This window comes from Macaca mulatta, chromosome 13, assembly GCF_049350105.2.
Source record: "Macaca mulatta isolate MMU2019108-1 chromosome 13, T2T-MMU8v2.0, whole genome shotgun sequence".
Classification (NCBI taxonomy): Eukaryota; Metazoa; Chordata; class Mammalia; order Primates; family Cercopithecidae; genus Macaca; species Macaca mulatta.
In genome coordinates, this window is record NC_133418.1 from 10,865,190 (window position 1) to 10,884,434 (window position 19,245).

Consider the following 19,245-nt stretch of genomic DNA (forward strand, 5'->3'; position numbering starts at 1 on the left):
CCAAGCGTTGGGCATTGTTACTTTGTTACTTTTGACATTTTTGTTATTTAGCTGTTGTATCCTTTGGGTATCCTGATATGCTCTAATTTTTAAGTGCTTACCCCATACCATGTATGTATAATAATTAAGCAGAATTTAAGGGACCTGGCTGAGCAGAACATGAGGAGAGGGCTGTGGAGCGGTCCGTGTAGAACCTGTGGCAGCACCTTCAGCAGGCCTAGGACAGTGACCTCTGCCTGGACCACTTCTGACTATTTTACAGTGATGCAACACCAATGGCTGTTTCCTCTTGGAGACATGGTGGCACTCTGGTGACACCAGCGTGTCTCCTTGCATTTCACTCTCTTTCTCACGGATTAGGTTGTCTTTCCTTTGGACCATATGACCTGAACTTGCTGGGTCATTAGAGATTCTTACAAGCACCTCCTCTGGAAAGTCAGTTGGAAAGGAGTCTACAAGTCCATTCCATGTTTCCTGATAAAGAAGGAACTAGTAACATACCCCAGAGACAAGGATAAATCAGAATTTCTTTCTCTAAATTAAGACTGAAGTCATTCCACATAAGAAATATGCAGAGCACTTTTATTACTGAAGGACAGAAGAGGAGAACCTTTTCATTCACACAGCTTCTAGATTATGAAGTATAATATGCAACCTTAGAAAGAATTGTTTTAACTCTAAACAAATGAACGAGGAAATTAAATTGAAATTACAATAGTTGAAAATGTAATTTGTTTATAAAATAAATATCTCCCTGTAAGTCACATCACTTTGATTTCTGAAATCCCCCAAATTCTATGTTAAATGATTTCACTGTTTGGTCCCCATTTTTTTCCCCCTCCTTTCAAGAGTTACTATAATTACATGCACTAATAGAATTCTTTATGAGATAGAGCCTGGAGCTAGGTAGCAAACCTTTTGCAGAGGGAAGGGTATTTTTGTCATATACCTCCCTTGGTGTGAATTACTTGTATAGGTAACTCTCATTTTAAATGAGCATAAACTACCTAAATTAATGAAGTGAATGAGCTTATGGATCTTGCTGTAGTCATGTTCTATTTGTTGTGTAACTATTCATTGGGGTCTAGATGCTTAGATGAAACCATTTTAGTTTAGGTTTCATCTAAACTCAATAATATGAAACTAAGTCATTGTTCTATATATATTTTTATTTAAAAAAAAAAAACTTGAGATGGGGTCTTGCTGTGTTGCCCAGGCTGGTCTAGAACTCCTGGGCTCAAAAGATCCTCCTTCTACAGCCTCCCAAAGTGCTTGGATTGCAGACATAAGCCACCATGCTCAGCCAGTTCTGCATTTTTGATAGATTCCCAACAACCGACCCTAATGTACCGTGGAATGTAAATTGTGCCTATGGCCAGCAGGTGGCAGTGTTCAAACCAATTTAATTAAGCTCAGTAAGATGAATAGCTACATTTTTACTGAGCACCTACCTACCTTACAGCATTGTGCTAGGTGTAAGAGATGCAACACTAAACAAAAACTGAACCACTTATTGCCCCATATAGTTTATTTTTTGTTCTTATACTATGTGTGAGACTAGAAAACCTGTGAATAATCCCTCAAAATGCTTACAAAATGACTGTGTTTTGTATCGATGGGTAAGGGAGGTAGTGGAGAGGATGTCACACAAGAATCACGAACTATAATACAAAACTAAGAGTAAAGGGTCATTAGAATCACAGGAAAAAAATCACATTTTTACTGCTCATAGGCAGTAAAAATCTGTTTCAATAATGATCATAGGGAAGCAATTGTTCTTCGAGTCGTCTCTCACTTTACTGTCCTGTGTCTAGGATGATGGGCCACAATCCCTTATGTGTAATCCTTTGGGCCAGATGTGTTTAGAACTCAGGATTTTGGTGATTTTAGAACAGTAGCACAACATATACTGTGCATTACCTAACACCCACTCGTGGAACCTGGGGAACCTTGAAATAAATCAAACACATTCATATTTATGCCATAAAATATATGAGAGTCCACTCTATATGGCCTCATGTTGGTCAGATCTGCTTTGCCAAAAGCTTTGGGTTTTCAGAGACTTTTGGATATTAGGGTGGCAGATGAGGTATTGTAGACCTATGACATACTATCCCATGAAAAAGAATCTACCCTAAAATCTCCAGAAAAGATGTCAGAACTTTCTTTGGTAAACCATTCCAATTTTCTAGAACATGGGTTCGCAGTGTGTAGAAGCTATGAGAGTTTGATTTCTGCATTTGTTTCAACATTTGTTCAGCATTGTTGGGTGTTGAGCAATGGCATGCTTGTGTTAAAGTAGACTAGAATTAATTTTGTTTTGGGAATGCTTAAATCATTTCATTAGATATTTTGAGCTGATAAAGAATGTTGTAACATTAGGATTAGAAATTTTGACTACAGAAAAAAGAATCTTTTGCTCATGATCACTTAAAAATGTGACTTGAGGTTTCTGCTGAGTTTCAAGGTACCTACTGATAATAAAAACAAGTTAACTAAAAAGCCAAGTAAAAAACATACTGCATCAAAGCGGGCAAAGCCTTCTGTTGCTTATAGTCATCCAGCTGTTGCTTATCCAGTTTTATTTAACTTGTGAAAACCAAGGGTAGAATTTACCATAATATCTTGGAATGTTATTGATCTTAGTTGACTCTAGATTTTAACAGATTGCTTTTTAATTTTGTAATTTAAGAAACAAACTTAGAACATTTTCACTGCAATTTCTCCGAGTGAATAGAGACCCTAAAAGACATATTATTTCCAGGAAGCCAGAAGAATCTCCAAATGAAGTTATGACCGAAATAAACAGGATAAGAGGGAAAAAGGGAAGGATAACCAATGAGGTTACAGAGCTTTTCAAATGGAAGAACCATACCAGTGTTCTTAGCCAGGCATATTATTCCTTCAGATACCTGATTTTACAAATTGTCTTTATTGGTTTGTTTTATTGTTGAGTCTTTTCCTTGTTCTCAAAAGTATTCCAAGCAGTGTATATAAACACATACAAAAATGTGAGGAGCACGGGAAGGAAATTAGGGAAGGCAGGGTGAAAGCTAGCACATCACCGTTTGTACGTAGCCTCTGATCTCACCAGGTACCAAAGTGAAGAGAGAAGCACTCTCAGTTACTTGAGAGTATTACCTCACTGAGGCCAGAGAGCACATTCTAGTCACTGTATCCACCCGGGGCACAGCATGGTATGTCTTGGAGCAGGCCAGTGATATATGCTTGATATTACAAGTATTTGTCAAATGAATCAAGATTTATAGTGTCTTTATGATGAAAAATAACTGTAGTGCTCTGTAGAAATTCAGCTTGTATTTAGCTTTCAGACATTTCCCTCTGGCCTTCAGAAGGGGATGCTGTTTGTAGGGACCACTGTCCCCAGTAACGTCGTTAAGAATAAGAGGGCAAATTGTATATGGGCTTTTCCTCATTGGCTCATTCATTATTAAACTGATGTGATTGTTGAACAAACATTTATTGACTCAATTTGTTCCACAACACGTGGATTCTAAAAACTGTCTAGGAAAGGGAGAGTGTAATTAAATACATACGAAAACTTGTATGAGTTATGTGAGTGACCTTGCAGAGCCTTGCCGTTAACACTTAAAGAACATGTAGTTCATTGTAGGCACTTGGTAAATATTTGTTGAAGGAACTAATGAAGAGGTCATCAGGTAGATGGAAGAGAAAGGCATTCTAATCAGATGGGGAACAAGCAAAGATTTGAGGAGCTACTGGCGCTCCAGGAGGAAGGATGATGTATGTGTATTGGTGTGGGAGCACTGGGAACACCTGGTGAGAAATTAGTCTGGTTTGGTGAAATAGATTTAAATCAGATTTGCAGTGCTACCAAAGGGAGTTTTATTTTATTGTGTTTTTTGCTTTTAAATTTTGTTTTATTATTTGTTTTTTCATTTCTTTGTCAGAAATGTGATCTCCAGCTAAAGTGAGATAGAAGGCTAATATGCAGAAACACCAGCTCATTTGACACACGTCATCTTACCAAGTACCCCTAATAATCCTCTGAAGCAGTGTTCCCATTTTCCATATTAGAAAACAGAAACCTGCTGGGTGTGGTGGCTCACGCCTGTAATCCCAGCACTTTGGGAGGCCGAGGCGGTCGGATCACTTGAGATCAGGAGTTGGAGACCGGTCTGGCCAATATGGTGAAGCCCCATCTCTACTAAAAACACAAAAAATTAGTCAGGTGTGGTGGTGTGTGCCTGTAGTGTCAGCTACTTGGGAGGCTGAGGTGGGAGAATCACTTGAACCCGGGAGGCAGAGGTTGCAGTGAGCTGAGATCTTGCCACTGCACTCCAGTCTGCACAACAGAGCAAGACTCCGTCTCAAGAAGAGACAAACAAATGGAAACTCAGAGAGTTGAGCCATTGGCTCAAGATCACTCATTAATGAAAGGAAACTCTAGCTCTTCTTAATTAAGCAAAATCCCATTCTTTTTTCCTTTTTTTTTTTTTTTGAGATGGAGTCTCACTCTGTAGCCCAGGCTGGAGTGCAGGGACGTGATCTCAGCTCACTGCAATCTCCGCCTCCGGGGTTCAAGCAATTCTCTGCCTCAGCCTCCTAAGTAGCTGGGATTTTAGGTGCCTGCCACCACACCTGCTAATTTTTGTATTTTTAGTAGAGATGGAGTTTCACCGTCTTGGCCAGGCTGGTCCTGAACTCCTGACCTCATGATCCACCCGCCTCGGCCTCCCAAAGTGCTGGGATTACAGGCGTGAGCCACCGGGCCTGGCCAAAATCCTATTCTTAAGATTGGCAAGGAGGGAGAGTAGAGTATCTGCATGGGGAGCAGACCTGGTACCGGCAGTTCCTATTCTGTTCCCCAGACTCATCTTCTCTTGGACGATCACTCTGCAGTCCCCACTCAGCCACATTGCCTCCTCATTTAGACTTGGGAGCACAGGGAGGACAGGCTGGAAGTCTCAAACAAACGTTTAACGTTTAGGAAATAAACATAGTCATTAGTCATAAATTATTGTGAGCTGCCTTTAGTTGTGAGAGCCCGTGGAGATCCCTCTTTGCTTACCTCTGTCCTTCTTCGTGTCACAGAGAAGATCTTTAACTCCTACAACCATGAAGACCTTCAGAAGATGAAATTCCTGCCCAAGAGAGTGGATGCCCACAGAGACACTGGTTGTTTCATATTCTGCCTACTAAAGACTTATCTGTATTCAAGGTATTGGAGTACTCGTCATGGTGCCTGCCACTTGGTAGAGGCTTATGCATATTAGCTACTATTATGCACCTCAGTTTCCATTTTTGACAATCAACTTCTATGGGATTGATCCTGAGGCACCATGCTTATTCTTGTGGCCCTGATGACTCAGTATTTTATTCTGTTCTCACGCTGCTATAAAGAACTGAACTACCAGAGACTGGGTAATTTATGAAGAGAAAAGGTTTACTTGACTCACAGTTTTGCGGGCTTAACAGGAAACGTGACTGGGAAGCCTCAGGAAACTTACAATCATGGCAGAAGGCAAAGAGGAAGCAGGCATCTTCTTCACACGGTGGCAGGAAAAAGAGTGAAGTGGGAAGCGCTGCATACTTTTAAACCATCAGATCTCATGAGAACTCACTCACTATCGTGAGAGCAGCAAGGGGGAAATCCAACCCCATAATCCTATCACCTCCCACCAGGTTCCTCTTCCAATTTGACATGAGATTTGGGTGGGGACACACATCCAAACCATATCACTCTGTGTGATAACCTTATCGATGTAGAGATAGAGTCAATATTCCCATAAGGAATAGATACATAGACTAGCAATGGGGCCGTTTTACTATAGGATTATTAGGAGTTGAGGTTGAGGCTTAGCCAGGCCTTTCTATTGAAAGGCCCCTTTTCCTGGGCTTTCATTAGAAAAGAGAGAGAAAGGGAAGAGAGAACCTATGTCTCAAGTTGTAAATTTGTAAAGAACACCACAGCTGTTTAACAGCCTTCCTAGTGCATGGACATTTTCTTAGGCTTCTAAGATTCCTTGGGAAAGCAACACTGAATGGCTGTTAAAATGCCTTAGGAATCATGGAAAACTAGGAGACTTTGAAGTGACAGGCAAATGTCCAATTTTCTGAAGAAGAAAGACACCTTTTGCCTCCTCGATGGTAAGCCCCATTTCATGTCTTCATTAGCAGAAGTCTAATAAGGATTTGTTAAAAGATCGTTTGAAAACATCTGCGCAGGAAACATGCACCCTACTAAAATCCGGCTCTCCAGAGCTTAACAAGGACCAAGCTGAGCCAGATCAGCACTGTTTCTTTTGGGGGTAGATTGCCAGTTGGATGGCTCAGGAGGTCATGTATTTGCATCTCAGCCAAGACTCCTAACACAAATTGATTTCTATTTTATGTCAGTGCCTGTTGTGTGCCAAGCCCTATGTTAAGCATTGAGAATTATCAAGCTAAAATGGCTCAGTTTTATGATAGCAGAAGTATTCTATTTTTCTCAATAGATGCACACATATGAATGGTTGGAAATTCTGAAGTTAATAAAATTAATGGCAGATTTAATATATTGAATAAACACACCTAGTTCCTGAGGCATTGCCCCCCTAAAGAGTGGTCTTTCATGGCATTTATCCGGGCTCTGCCCTGCCTTGTAAATGCTCTACCAACATTTTTGTGGAGATGTTTATATATTTTTGGATAAACCAAAAATGGCGAGAAAAACGTTATTCATTGATGAAACTAGTCCAGAAAGATGATCCTTTTCTCTGACAAAGACCAAAATTGTGATAAATAGTAACTACAAAGTCTTATACTCTTTTCTACTAATTAAAAAAAACATCTACTTTTGTGTTTATGTGTGTGTTAAAGATTTAGTATTAGTGCATGGAATTTTAACCATAAACCATTGAAATATAAATAAGATAAATAAAATCTTCCTATCCAACAGATTTCTCCTTCTTTCCAAACAACCAATCTTTGTTCTAACAAAATTTGTTCTAACAAATCTTTTCTTTTGTTTTTCCCAGTAGCTCATGAACTCCTCAAAGTCAGGGCCTGTATATTGTAGCCTCAATGTCTGATAAAATGCCTGGATGCTCGAAAGTCCACAATAAGCACTTCCTGGAGATGTATTCCCCGCCCCTGCAGAAAACTTAATTTGCTCTAATATTGCATTAATTATAGAATAGCATCTGTATCAAGTTTATATTGCTACTATAACAAATTGTCCCCAAATTAATGGCTTAAAACAACACAGATTTGCTCTCCCACAGTTGCAGAGGTCAGAAATTCCACAGGGATCTCACTGAGCTCAAATTTGTGGACAGGACTGCATTCCTTCCTAAGGCTCAAGGGGAGAATCTGTTTCTTTCCTCTTCCTAATTCCAAATGCTCTCTATATTCCTTGGCTTTTGGTCCCCTTCCTCCGTCTTCAAACCAGCAATTGTCTGACCCTTTTGCTGTGGTCACGTTTCTGTGTCTGGCCACTCGGCTAGGACAGGTTCCCAGGTTTTCATGTAAGGTTTCCTGTAATAAGATTGGGACCACTTATGTAATCCAGGATATTGCCATGTAAAATAATGTATTCATAGATTAGGATTAGGGCATGAACGTTGTTGTGAGGCCATTACTACTCTTAGCATAGTATCCAGATAAGAACGGCAGTAGTGTTAAGCTATTAGAATATGCCCAGAATATTTTTACTATGTCTCACTTCAATCGAGCACTTGAGAATTGTGGGAAAGAACCAGAACAGGGAGGAGGAGGTTTGGAGTTGTACCAATCTCAAGGGCGTTTGAAGGAATAGAGTGTTTGGCTTAGAAAAATATAGCTTAGACCTCTATTTAGGGGTAGGGGCGGACTGTGATTGATGAGGCCTGAGATGACGGCTGTCTTCAGAATATCAGAAAGTTCTGTCACAGACAGAGGATTGAAACTTATGCTTCACAATCTCAAAGAACAGAATAGAATAAATATCTGGAAACTCCTAGAGTGCAGCTTTTGGCAGAAAATCAGGCAGAGCTGTTATGGCTGTTACTGATGTCCTTAAGTGCCACAGGCTAGAAATGTCATAGCTTGATGGTGTGGGAAGTCTTATAAAAAATATTTAAGTATTAGATGAGGGATCATCTCAGATGAACCCTTAACCTAAATCTAATCCTCGTAGTCAATCTCGTAGTTAATGATTGTGTAACATTCTATAAGGCTTAGAATTCTTTTTTTTTTTTTTTTTTTTTTTGAGAATTTTGCTCTTGTTGCCCAGGCTGGAGTGCAATGGCACGATATCGGCTCACTGTAGCCTCAACCTCCTGGGTTCAAGCGTTTCTTCTATCTCAGCCTCCTGAGTAACTACGATTACTGGGATTACAGGGGCCCACCACCACGCCTAGCTAATATTTTGTATTTTTAGTAGACATGGGGTTTCACCATGTTGGCCAGGCTCCTGACCTCCATCCGCCTCGGCCTCCGAAAGTGCTGGGATTACAGGCGTAAGCCACCATGCCCGGCCTTATTCATAGCTTTTGAATACCTCTGATTGCATATAGCTACAGTCTAACAGGGCCCTTCATCTTTATTGAGGATCGTTTTGTTCTCACAAAATCCATTGTAAGGATCTATCCCATGCCACAAAAAGGAAGAGGTGAAGAAAGCTGGTAGAGTTGAGATGCCCCCTTGGAAGGTGAAGTGGTCCAGATTATTATTGAGAATATAAAAACAATGACCAAAGAAACGGTGCAAGATTTTAAATGCACACAAATACTTAGAAAAATACTCTCCTCTGGCGTATCAGATGTAAAAACAAAACAAACAAATAAGCTTTAAAGAGTCAAGGCTTGAAGAAAGTGTAGATTCATTGCTATTAGGTGGTCTGTATGAGTATTAAGTATGATTCATCTTTTGAGGAAGTTGGATATTTTAAAATGAAGGAAAAAGAAGTAGATAGGGTTATTTCATCTTAATTCAGGAAATACATTTTTGAGACTTTTTTCATCAATCCACTTTGGGGATGATTATTTGGAATAATTTGTTTAAGATTCATGAGACTGCCGTAGAAAGTATTGTTTTTTTTTTTGTCACTAGTGTATGATGCATAAAAGCTCTTCTTCATACTTTTTCAAGAATTACCTTACCATGAACATTCTTGACCTTTTAAATATACATCTGAATGTTTAGATTATAAACCTGAACTGTACTGCGTTATGTTAGACTATTTGACCAAAAACGTATTTTCTACCACAAAAAAAGTCCAAAAGGAATTAATTACAACTTCAATTGTATTCAAGATCAGTCTTAGTGGTTCTTTATATCTGTGATTTACGTATCTTCAAAGAGAGTCTTCAGTGTCTTTGGGACTGTAATGGGCATTCTAGACTAAGAGGAGCTTGTTCAGACACTTAAGATTTGGGACCAATGCTTTCAATGACTTCATAGCCATTCCATCTTCTTTCTACTTCTGCGGATTACCCAACAGCAATAATGATAATCTGAGCCAGCTCCTGATACTTCTCTCTATAGTCAGGAGAAGGTCAGCTATTTTTTGATCCCCATGGGAGAAAGACAGCTCCTCAATCACTATCTTAAAATAGCCTGCAATTCTCAGCTGCTGGGCTGGAGTCCCTCCAGGGGAGAGCAAAGGGAATATGAATCCTGCCGGCGGGGCGTGAGCGAGAAGCCACCAAAACATGAGCTAGGACAGCCTTCTCAAGAAGATTCTGCCGACTCAAAAATATTATTTTTTTTTTAATTTTACTGTTGTTTCTGAGAAACTTGGGGTCTTACCATTTTAAAATTTCATATTTTATTTAAAAGGAAACCAGTGAATTGAAAATGAGACTAAATATCGCTATCTTCTTTGGAGCTCTCTTTGGTGCTTTGGGGGTATTACTCTTTTTGGTGGCTTTTGGATCGGATTATTGGCTTCTTGCAACCGAAGTGGGGAGATGTTCAGGTGAACAGAACGTGAGTCTCTTCTTCAAAATAGTGATGCACATGGTAGTTAGGAAGATAGTCTTATGTATGCTCTTGAAACCAGAGAGTAGTAGTGGAGTGTCTGTTTCTTCATAGAAGAGATATGTAGAAAGCTACGGAGCTTTGTTATTTGGGATAAAATACATGTCCTTAAAAAACTTCCTGGCTGTAATGATTTTGATTCTATTTCTCGTACTGATGGCAAGTTACTTCATCTTGTTCTGTTCAGATAGAGAACGTCACTTTTCACCATGAAGGGTTCTTCTGGAGGTGTTGGTTTCATGGGATTGTGGAAGAGAATGACTCCAGTATTTGGAAGTTCTGGTACAGTAAGTACAATTTAGCTTTATTTTCCCCCTTGTCTTTAAAATAAAAATGAACAATCTCTTACATAGTATATGTCACTTTGAGAGGACTGGATTGTGAATTACAGAATCTCAATTAGATGTCTTTAAAAGGTTCATCATGTCGAGATTCCTTTTCAGTAAGTAGACATGGCTATAGGAATAATTATTTTATCTTTTAGCATAAAGCAGGAGTCTGAATATTTATGGCAAAACTGAATTATCCAGTATTTCTCTGCTCCTATTTAGAATACACTAACTCTAACAAACAGAACCGGTATTGTCTATAGCATTTTTTCAAGTGTCTGTGAATACTATGTTGCAAATAAATGAGATGTTTTTGCTATCAGCCCTTGAAATCTCAAATGTAAAAATCCATAAATAGAGATGTATTATTTTATATTCATAGCGTCAAAGTTAACAGTATCTTTTTTTTAAAAAAAATGATAATTACCAGCAATGGCAGATGAAAGCTTATATTATTTGAGCTTTAACCAAGTTTGTTGGCACTATCAAGAAATGCGTTGCTTTTGATGTTTGTGTTCTCATTGAAACTTTAAAGTCACTTTTTAAGGTAGCGTAACTTTTAAAAACTATAATGCATTCCTTCAATTGTGTTTTTTATATTGAATTATTCTTTGAAAATCCATTTATTGAAAATAGCTAGCACTTATTTCATTGTATTCAACAATGAAAGAGCTTTTTATTAGCCTAAAGCTTATTGAGAATTGAAATTATTAGTCTTCTTATCAAAAATCAAAGTATGGTATATACATAATAGGATCATGGAATATTTAATAAAAATAGGAGGTCCCTGAAAACTTAAGCAAGCTGGTGGTAAGTTGGCATATATAAGGAACAAAGTAGTGATGAAGCCGCCTTTTGAGGCAAGTACCTGATAGACTATCTTACAGTGGATTTAGGGGCAGGAGAGTAAGCATACAACTTGCCAGTGGAAATGATTTAGACTTTGGTAAAGGAAAGTAAGTCAGACTGTGCAAGAGGAAGATTTTGCCAAAGACTTTGAGAAAGAAATAATATTTCAATATTTCAGTCCACCTTAAAGTGTACATATAAAAATTTTAATTTTTCAGACAACTTAAAAGTACCTTCTTGTGACATTTTCAAATATTAAAAATTTATTTGAATTATTGTATAACTTATCATTTACATTCTTCCCTAAAATAAAATGGATATAGAAGAAATTTTTTTATTAATTTGAACTAATCAAGGTTAAACTTAAGTTTATTAGATTTTTAAAACAATTATTTTTTTAATCCCTACTGTATGCTAGACACTGTTAGGTACTGAAGAGTATGTGAAAATGGATGAAATGTGGTACCTTAAATCGCAAGGTGATATAAAGGGCATTTGAATTTATTCCATTGAATTATGTCATGTAGCTAGATGTTCTGGATGAATCCACCTTCCAAGTCTCATGTGCATCTTGATATGAGTTTCCTAGAGGGCCCTCCTCACAACAATTCTCTGAATTTGCTGATGGAACCAGTAGTTTTATTTTGCTTGTGTAACCCTTGTGTTCTGTATTTCTGTTCCATTAAGGATGAGTCATCACTGAGTTTTTCAATAACAGGTGCCATTTTTTTGCTCTCCTTCCTAGCCAATCAGCCACCATCCAAGAACTGCACACATGCTTACCTGTCTCCATACCCCTTCATGAGAGGCGAGCACAACTCCACCTCCTATGACTCTGCAGTCAGTAAGTACCTCTGTCCGCAGCCTACCTCTGAAAGGGTTTTATCTTCCTGAAGGATGCCCAGATCAAAATTGTTGAGAGCAATTAAAAAGCAATTTAAGACCTGTAATTTCAACTTTTTTGATCTGTTAGATTAAAAAATGTTATTTTTAATGTGCCATTTATAATTTTAAAGAACATAACTTTGATCTAAAAGTAAAGTCATTGTAATTTACTAGCTGCCTATTAAAGTATTTTTAAATGTGCTTTCCCATATGAAGATAGTAATATTTATTAAGAAGAACTGCTTCTTAAGGTTTTAACAGACATAAAATGAATCCTACAGTTGAAAATATTGTAATATACATCATACTTCTAAAACTTTTTTGTAATTATTACACATGAGAATATAACAGATAAATATATATAATATGTATATAACACATATATATGATATAAATATATAGTTACGCTACTGTTTTCATACAAAATGACTGAACTCTGTGTGTGTAATATCCCATAGGAGAAAGACAGACAGATATCATTACTTAAAATCACATTAAGAACATGAAATTTGTAATAACTTGCTCAGGGTTGGTACAGACTATCAATGTCATATATAGAACAGAAAATTGTTTTTCAAAAAGAATAGCTATTATATTTAATGTTCTCAATAAATTAATATTAGTCAAGGTTCTCCAGAAAAAAAGAGAAACAATAGAACACATAAATATATATTATATACACACATATAGGTACATACATATGCAGGTACACATACACACACACACTTAGAGTGAGAGAGAGTGATTACGAGGCCTGGTAAGTCTGAAGTCTACAGGGCAATTGGCAGGCTGGAGATTCAGGTCAGAGCTGATGCTGCAGTTTCCAGTCTGAAGGCTGGAGACTCCAGTAGAATTTTTCTTCTGCAGTCTGGGAGCTGACTTTCTTCTTTCTCAAGAAACCTGTTTTTTCTCTTTAGATCTTCAGCTGATTGGATGAGTCCCAATCATAGTGTGGGGTAGGGAGTAATCTACTCTACTCAAAGTCAAGGAATTATAAGTGCTCATTGCATCTAAAAATACCTTTACAGCAATATTAAGCTATTATTTTACCCAACAACTTGGCACCATAATCCAACCTAGTGGATATATGACAATAACCATCACAGAACTCAACACATCTTTACATGTAACTATTTTTCATCTTTCTGTTAAATATGTAATTCTATACATTATAATTTTGTTTTAGTTTTGTCAAAGAATGTAGTATTTGCTTGTATTACATCATGAATAGGACACGTATAAAGAGAGTATGAGATCTGGATAGGGAAAGAGGTGAGCTGACCCACAGCTGTGCTTGTCCACCAGGGTTCCTTGGGTTCGAAGGACTGGGGCCACTTTCCTTGAAAACATGTGTGGTATGGATGCTCCTTCCCATTAAAAGCTGCAGAAGGCACCTCACTCACATTTGTCAAAACCTTGGTGTCATGTGGAACGGACTTAGAAGTATACAAGCCTACCTGTCACTAGTAAGAGAAGAGATGGATGGCATAGGAAAGAACAGGAGAAACTCTTTTGTTTTACAGACAAGTTACAAAACGATGCTCCTTCCCCAACATTCTTACTTTTATAAAATGAACTGAAAAGTAATACAAGGTTTGCTTTCCAGAACGTTAGGTATTAGCATAAATATTAGTATTGTTGTTATGCATATAATGAGGTCCTGTGATAAGATATGTATTGTAGGCACCGTATATTTTAAAATGATCACATATTTGAAAAGCCTTTGCTTCAGGGAGATAGTGGAGAACTTGAAAAACAAAGTAATGTAATCTGTGCATAATAATTATGATGGAGATGGATTATAAATACGTGTCAGAAAAATTATACTGCAATTACGCTTAGAATTATTATGTAGCACTGCGTTTAATTAGTGTGTCACTTTTTTGATCTAGTGACAAAGCCAAATCCAATTTTTTAAAATTACCAAATTCCTCATTGGTGCACATACTGGAACTCATTTACTTTCAGAAACTTTGTCAATCACTTTAGGTAAACATGATTGAGACGTGCAAAGATGTGTTCTACAACAGAAATGCTATACTCAAGTTTCATTCATCATCATCGTAATGTACAAGGAAATTTGATATTACGTTTGTTAAATTTGTGGGTTTTTTTTGTTTGTTTCTTTCTTGTATCCAAGAGAAAGGTATAGATTTCATCGGAAGCTTTGTACCTGACTTTTCAGTATGGTTTCCTAGTTAATGAGACTACATATCCTTCACTACGCTTGAGAATCACTATTAAGTTTCATGTAGCTTCACAATTACCCAACATCAGATACTTGCCAGGTCACCTTTGGTAAATTGAAAGTATCATTTATAAATTCTGATGTATTGTGGCCTGGCAAAGTATTGGTGAAATGGCTTTGTAGTGTCCTGAGCTTTTACAATTGCAGTTAGCCAACGTTGAATTCAGTGAAAATAATAGAGTGGGTGTATGATTTTTCTGGAGTAACAATTTTAGAATTATAGGACACTACCAATGAAATTATCCTTTTATAATAAGGAGACTGGGAATTAGAGAAATCATGTGATTCTGTCTTCATACAGCTGCTTATCGGCAGAACCAGTGCGAAGAACCAAGTCTGGCTTTTGTTTTGTTGATAATCTAATAAACTGCAGCGAATGAAAAGGCTAATTGTAGTGCATACTATTAAAAAATATAAGTCTTTTATTTATACCTTTACAAAATAACAAATTAAACTTCCATTGGCTCTTTCTGCCTTTATATTCGAAGCTGACTTGTGTGTATAATCAGGCCTAATTTCATTTAAAAGAATCTCAAATACATATTCTGAAATTCAGTTATCCTCAAATCTAGTTATTTGAATGACTGGCCAAGCCTGGTGAAGGTGGTCTAATTCGCAGAATTGCTTTTGAGGTAGGCTTGTGTACTTCTAAGTCCATTAAACAATTCTGTTACCTTTGGAGACTTGTCAGAGTCTAGATTTTCTGGTTTGTTTCATGTTTACATTCAGTCACAGTTCACTTGCTTGGCATCATTTGGCAATGATGTACTGAACAGAAATGAATATTCAAGACAATTCCACCCCGAGTGAATTAATTTTTTGCTTTCTCAGTGTCCCCATAGCCTTTGATGACCCCTCTATCAGTGCTCATTATGCTTAACTGCAATTGTTTGTTTACCTCACTTCCTACATTATGTATTTGAGCTCTCCAAAGCATAGTTCCTGGTAATTACTAGATGCTTAAAAATATGTCTAGAATGACTTTATGCAAAATTACAGTTACTGTTTTCAGCAATAAACTAGTTTGATTTTATTTTTCCAAGTGGAAATGTTTATAAACTCAATTGCATACTTTTCATTTCTTCTGAAGCAGAATGCGATGAACACAGTTTCAGCTTTTCTTGATGAGTGGGAACAAATACGTACTTACAGGGATGAGCTCTCTGACCTTCTTTAAGGTCGTCCGTCTCAGTATCTGTCCCCTTGCCTCAGGACCTGTGTATATGCCCTAAACTTCCCCAAACGGTGTTCCTCTCTTCCTTCCTCCTCCTCTGTTCATTTTTCTAACAGAGCAGGTTTATCCCTCCAGCCAGTTCAAGCTTCAGTTTCCCAAGGAAGACTTCCTTACCTGCCCCCTACCCTACTGGTACCTGCGCTGGGCCATGCTCTCCTTTATAAAACCCAGTCTTTAATCTGATAATTCGTAGCACGGTTTTAAACTATGTACTCATGTACTTATCTTGTTCATGTACTTTCTTTCCAGTTCAATCCTAAGCTCCATGAGAGTGGGGGCCTTGTATGTTTGGCTCTCTATTGTATCCACTGTGGACCAAAAGCTGAATGCACGTTTTGGGGAGACTTCATTATCACACTGTACTGTGGTATGAATACTGATGCCCTAAGTCACTATTGATGTGCAGAATTTCTTTAGCCCTTTACTAAATTGACCTACACTTTAAAAATTTAAAAATTTTAAAAAAAAATTTGTTTGGCCAGATATGGTGGCTCACGCCTGTAATCCCAGCACTTTGGAAGGCTGAGATGGGCAGATCACTTGAGGTCAGTTAGAGACCAACCTGGCCAACATGGTGAAATCCTATCTCTACTAAAAAAAAAAAAAAAAAAAAAAATATCACACATACACACAAAATTAGCCAGGCAGGGTGGTACACACCTGCAATCCCTACTACTCGGGTGGCTGAGGCATGAGAATTGCTTGACCCTGGGAGGCAGAGGTTGCAATGAGCTGAGATCATGCCCCTGCACTCCAGCCTCGGCAACAGAGCAAGACTCCAGCTCAAAAAAAAATTTTTTTTTTTTGCATACTTTCTGTAATTTTTGGTCTTCCACGTTGTTTTCACCTGCCAGCTGTCTTTTGCTTTTATTGTCAATGTTTATTTATCTAGTACTATTTTCTGGTCTTCTTTCACCCTTATAAAAGTGTAAGCTGAAGTGAATGATGTGAGGCTACAAGCAGGGGGGCTACAAGCGAGGCAAGATGTTAATTGGTAATGCATTAGGCTGCAAGTAACAGAAAACAAACTGTAGCTCAAAAGGTTATTTTTCTTCTGGAACAAGAGGGTCAGAAGCACCTTCCACAATGATGCTGCCAGGAACCCAGGCTCTGTCAACTATTTCTTCTACCATCCTTGGAGATGGATAGTTACCTTCATGCTCTTTCATTCTGAGGAAAGTGGAAGTGCTCCTAGAATTTAACAGTCAGTTTCTGCCCATGTTTTATTTATCAGAACAATGTCACGTATCCCTGTGGTTGGTACACATTGTTTTGGGCTGTCTAGCAACATAGAAGGGAAATGGAGAAAGCCTGGGAGTGAATGAAAATCAAAATCATTCAGTGAATCAGTATCATCAGGGGTTGAACAAAGGTGGGACCATAAAAATGGAAAGGAAATAAAGAATATAATTGATATGTGAGGAGTTCACATGTAAAATTGGTAGCCAAACAAAAAAGAGCTGGAGGGATCAAGGATGATGAAGAAGTTCCCTTTTCAAATAGGTGTAATACAGTTTAAATAACATACAGTAAAAAAGTAATGTGGACATGTACCTTCAAACAGTAAGTATTATTTTAGTGGGTTTTTAATCCTTTCATATGCATATTATATTATGTTTTAATCGTCATAAATACATGTCCATCTTGCTTTTCTATTTTTATAGAAAACATTTCCCCGTGTATTTACTTTGATTTCTTAAATTTTAAACATGTTAGTTGCTACCTCTACATCAAAAATAATTCTATGTATGTAGCATTTTTTAAAAATAATTTGTATTTATTCTTTGGGTTATATTTCCAGAAGTGTGAATAGTGAATCAAAACATAGGAATAAGTTTTCTTTGGCATTGTTATTGTGCCATACTATAAAATTGCTTGCCAACTGGTACTAAACTGTGAATTACTTTCAACTAAGAAAATTTGGTAAGGTGGACAGAAATCTGAGGGTTAAGAGGGGGCATGTTTTGAAGTAGAGCATGGCGATTTACTTTGGTTTGGACGTATTAAATTTGAGTTGATGGTGGGGTAACAGTTTGTAATAATTCAGCAAGTAACTTGATATGCAAAACTGATTTTCCTTAAAGTCATTAATTAATCATAGTTGATATTGATGAGAAATTGCAGAGGTGATTTTTGATATCAAATATAATCTTTAAGGAAAACAATCGTAGGAAAGAAGACAGTAAAATATCAGTTATTCTTAGGGGAAGAAGGGAAGAAGAAAGACAGCCCACAAATGAGGGAGAGAAAGAAGCATTAAGTAACAAGTCAGTGAGCAGTCTGGTGCATTTTCTTGGGAAGAAGGCCGTGATCTTCAATGTCAAATGCAGAATGAATGGACATGAGAAGCAGGCAGGAAGGAATTGGGTCATAAGCCAATGATGTAAAAGTTCTTGGGGCCTAGTAGCTCTGTCTTCTCCAAGGGCTCAGCTACAGACACCCATTAAAGGCTCCTTGTTCCAGGCACCTACTTCTATCCTAAATCCACCTAAGGCTTCCAGATCATCTGCTGTGTATCCCACCCCGGTTCACTGCCCATTCTCTTAGGTAGGACCTGAGGACTCTTTCCTCTTTACTCTACAATGCCCTTCCTCCCTCAGGGATCCCATTCCATTTCCCTACACATTTTGTCACCTGAGGATCCTCCTGAGAGCCAAACCCTACCTCAGGCTTCCTCCTTTCTTCTCTTCTCACAGGAAGAGAGGTCAGACAGCAGTGATCTCACAAAGAGGTGGTGTCAGAATGATGGGAATGTGAAACCACACGCTGGGATGCTTGGGGAGTGAGTAGTCAGGAAGCAGAGACCTTTTCAATCAGCCAACACGGCGGCTTGGAATAGCCACCAACAGAGCACAGCATGGTGGAGGATACAGCGTCCTTATACAGACAGCCACATCCACACACAACTACTTGCTTTACCATACAAGGCAAAATAAAATACAAACACGAATGTCCTGACATTTGACAGTTTGAAACAGCCCAGGAAGAATTAAGATTTGAGTCTAGAGTTTATATAAATGTAAATTCTTAAATAATTTAGGAGGCACATCAACCTGTTGTAGGTACCTAATCTCATTGAGATACCCCCACCTCAGCCGCCACCCTGGCTTACAGATCGATCACTCTGTTGTAGCTGGGTCTTATTTATCAGTTTTTTGGGTGTTCGTATATGGTGATTCTGGACATTGTCCTAAATACAGCAAATCATTCCAGATACTTCCACTCTATTTTAGTTAGCTAGAAAAAAAATACACACCATAAAATTTAATGAAAAATGCTATTGAGTCTCCTTTTCCCGTAAGTGTCAAGTACTTAGATATTTGGAAATGCCTAACATCAACTTAATTTCCCGGTATTGGTTCAGACATTTGGGATCACACAGCCATGACCACAGACACAGTATCACATTACAGGAGTGGCTGCAGTTCCCGAATAACAGCTGACTTTCATCTGGGACCCCAGCCCAGGCTCCCTTGCATGCAGGCTTGGGGCTGCTCCCAGGGTGGCTCACTGGGCTTCCACATGCCCTAGCTCTTGAGGGTAGAGTTGGCTTGAAAGTTCTAGGGCACAACATCAAGGCTGTACTTAAAACTCACTTTTTTTCAGAGGGTGCCATTTCGTGTTCTGTACAATTTATTTGTGGGCTTCTCAGAATTGGTTGGCAATTTATGTAATATCCCTACAATAATGGGAGGCAATTGCTTCCTGAAAACAAG

General features: G+C 38.1%; 1 protein-coding gene across 2 annotated transcripts in view; it reads left to right on the plus strand.

Moving 5' to 3' along the window:
- Positions 1 to 19,245, plus strand: part of TMEM182 (transmembrane protein 182) — an 82,687-nt gene that overhangs the window by 16,147 nt on the left and 47,295 nt on the right. The window contains 3 exon segments of one of the 2 annotated variants that reach the window (NM_001194411.2): positions 9,617 to 9,933; positions 10,172 to 10,271; positions 11,908 to 12,006. In NM_001194411.2, coding sequence (NP_001181340.1) covers positions 9,802 to 9,933; positions 10,172 to 10,271; positions 11,908 to 12,006 — 331 coding nt within the window. In that variant the 5' untranslated portion in view covers positions 9,617 to 9,801. 2 annotated transcript variants of the gene reach the window in all.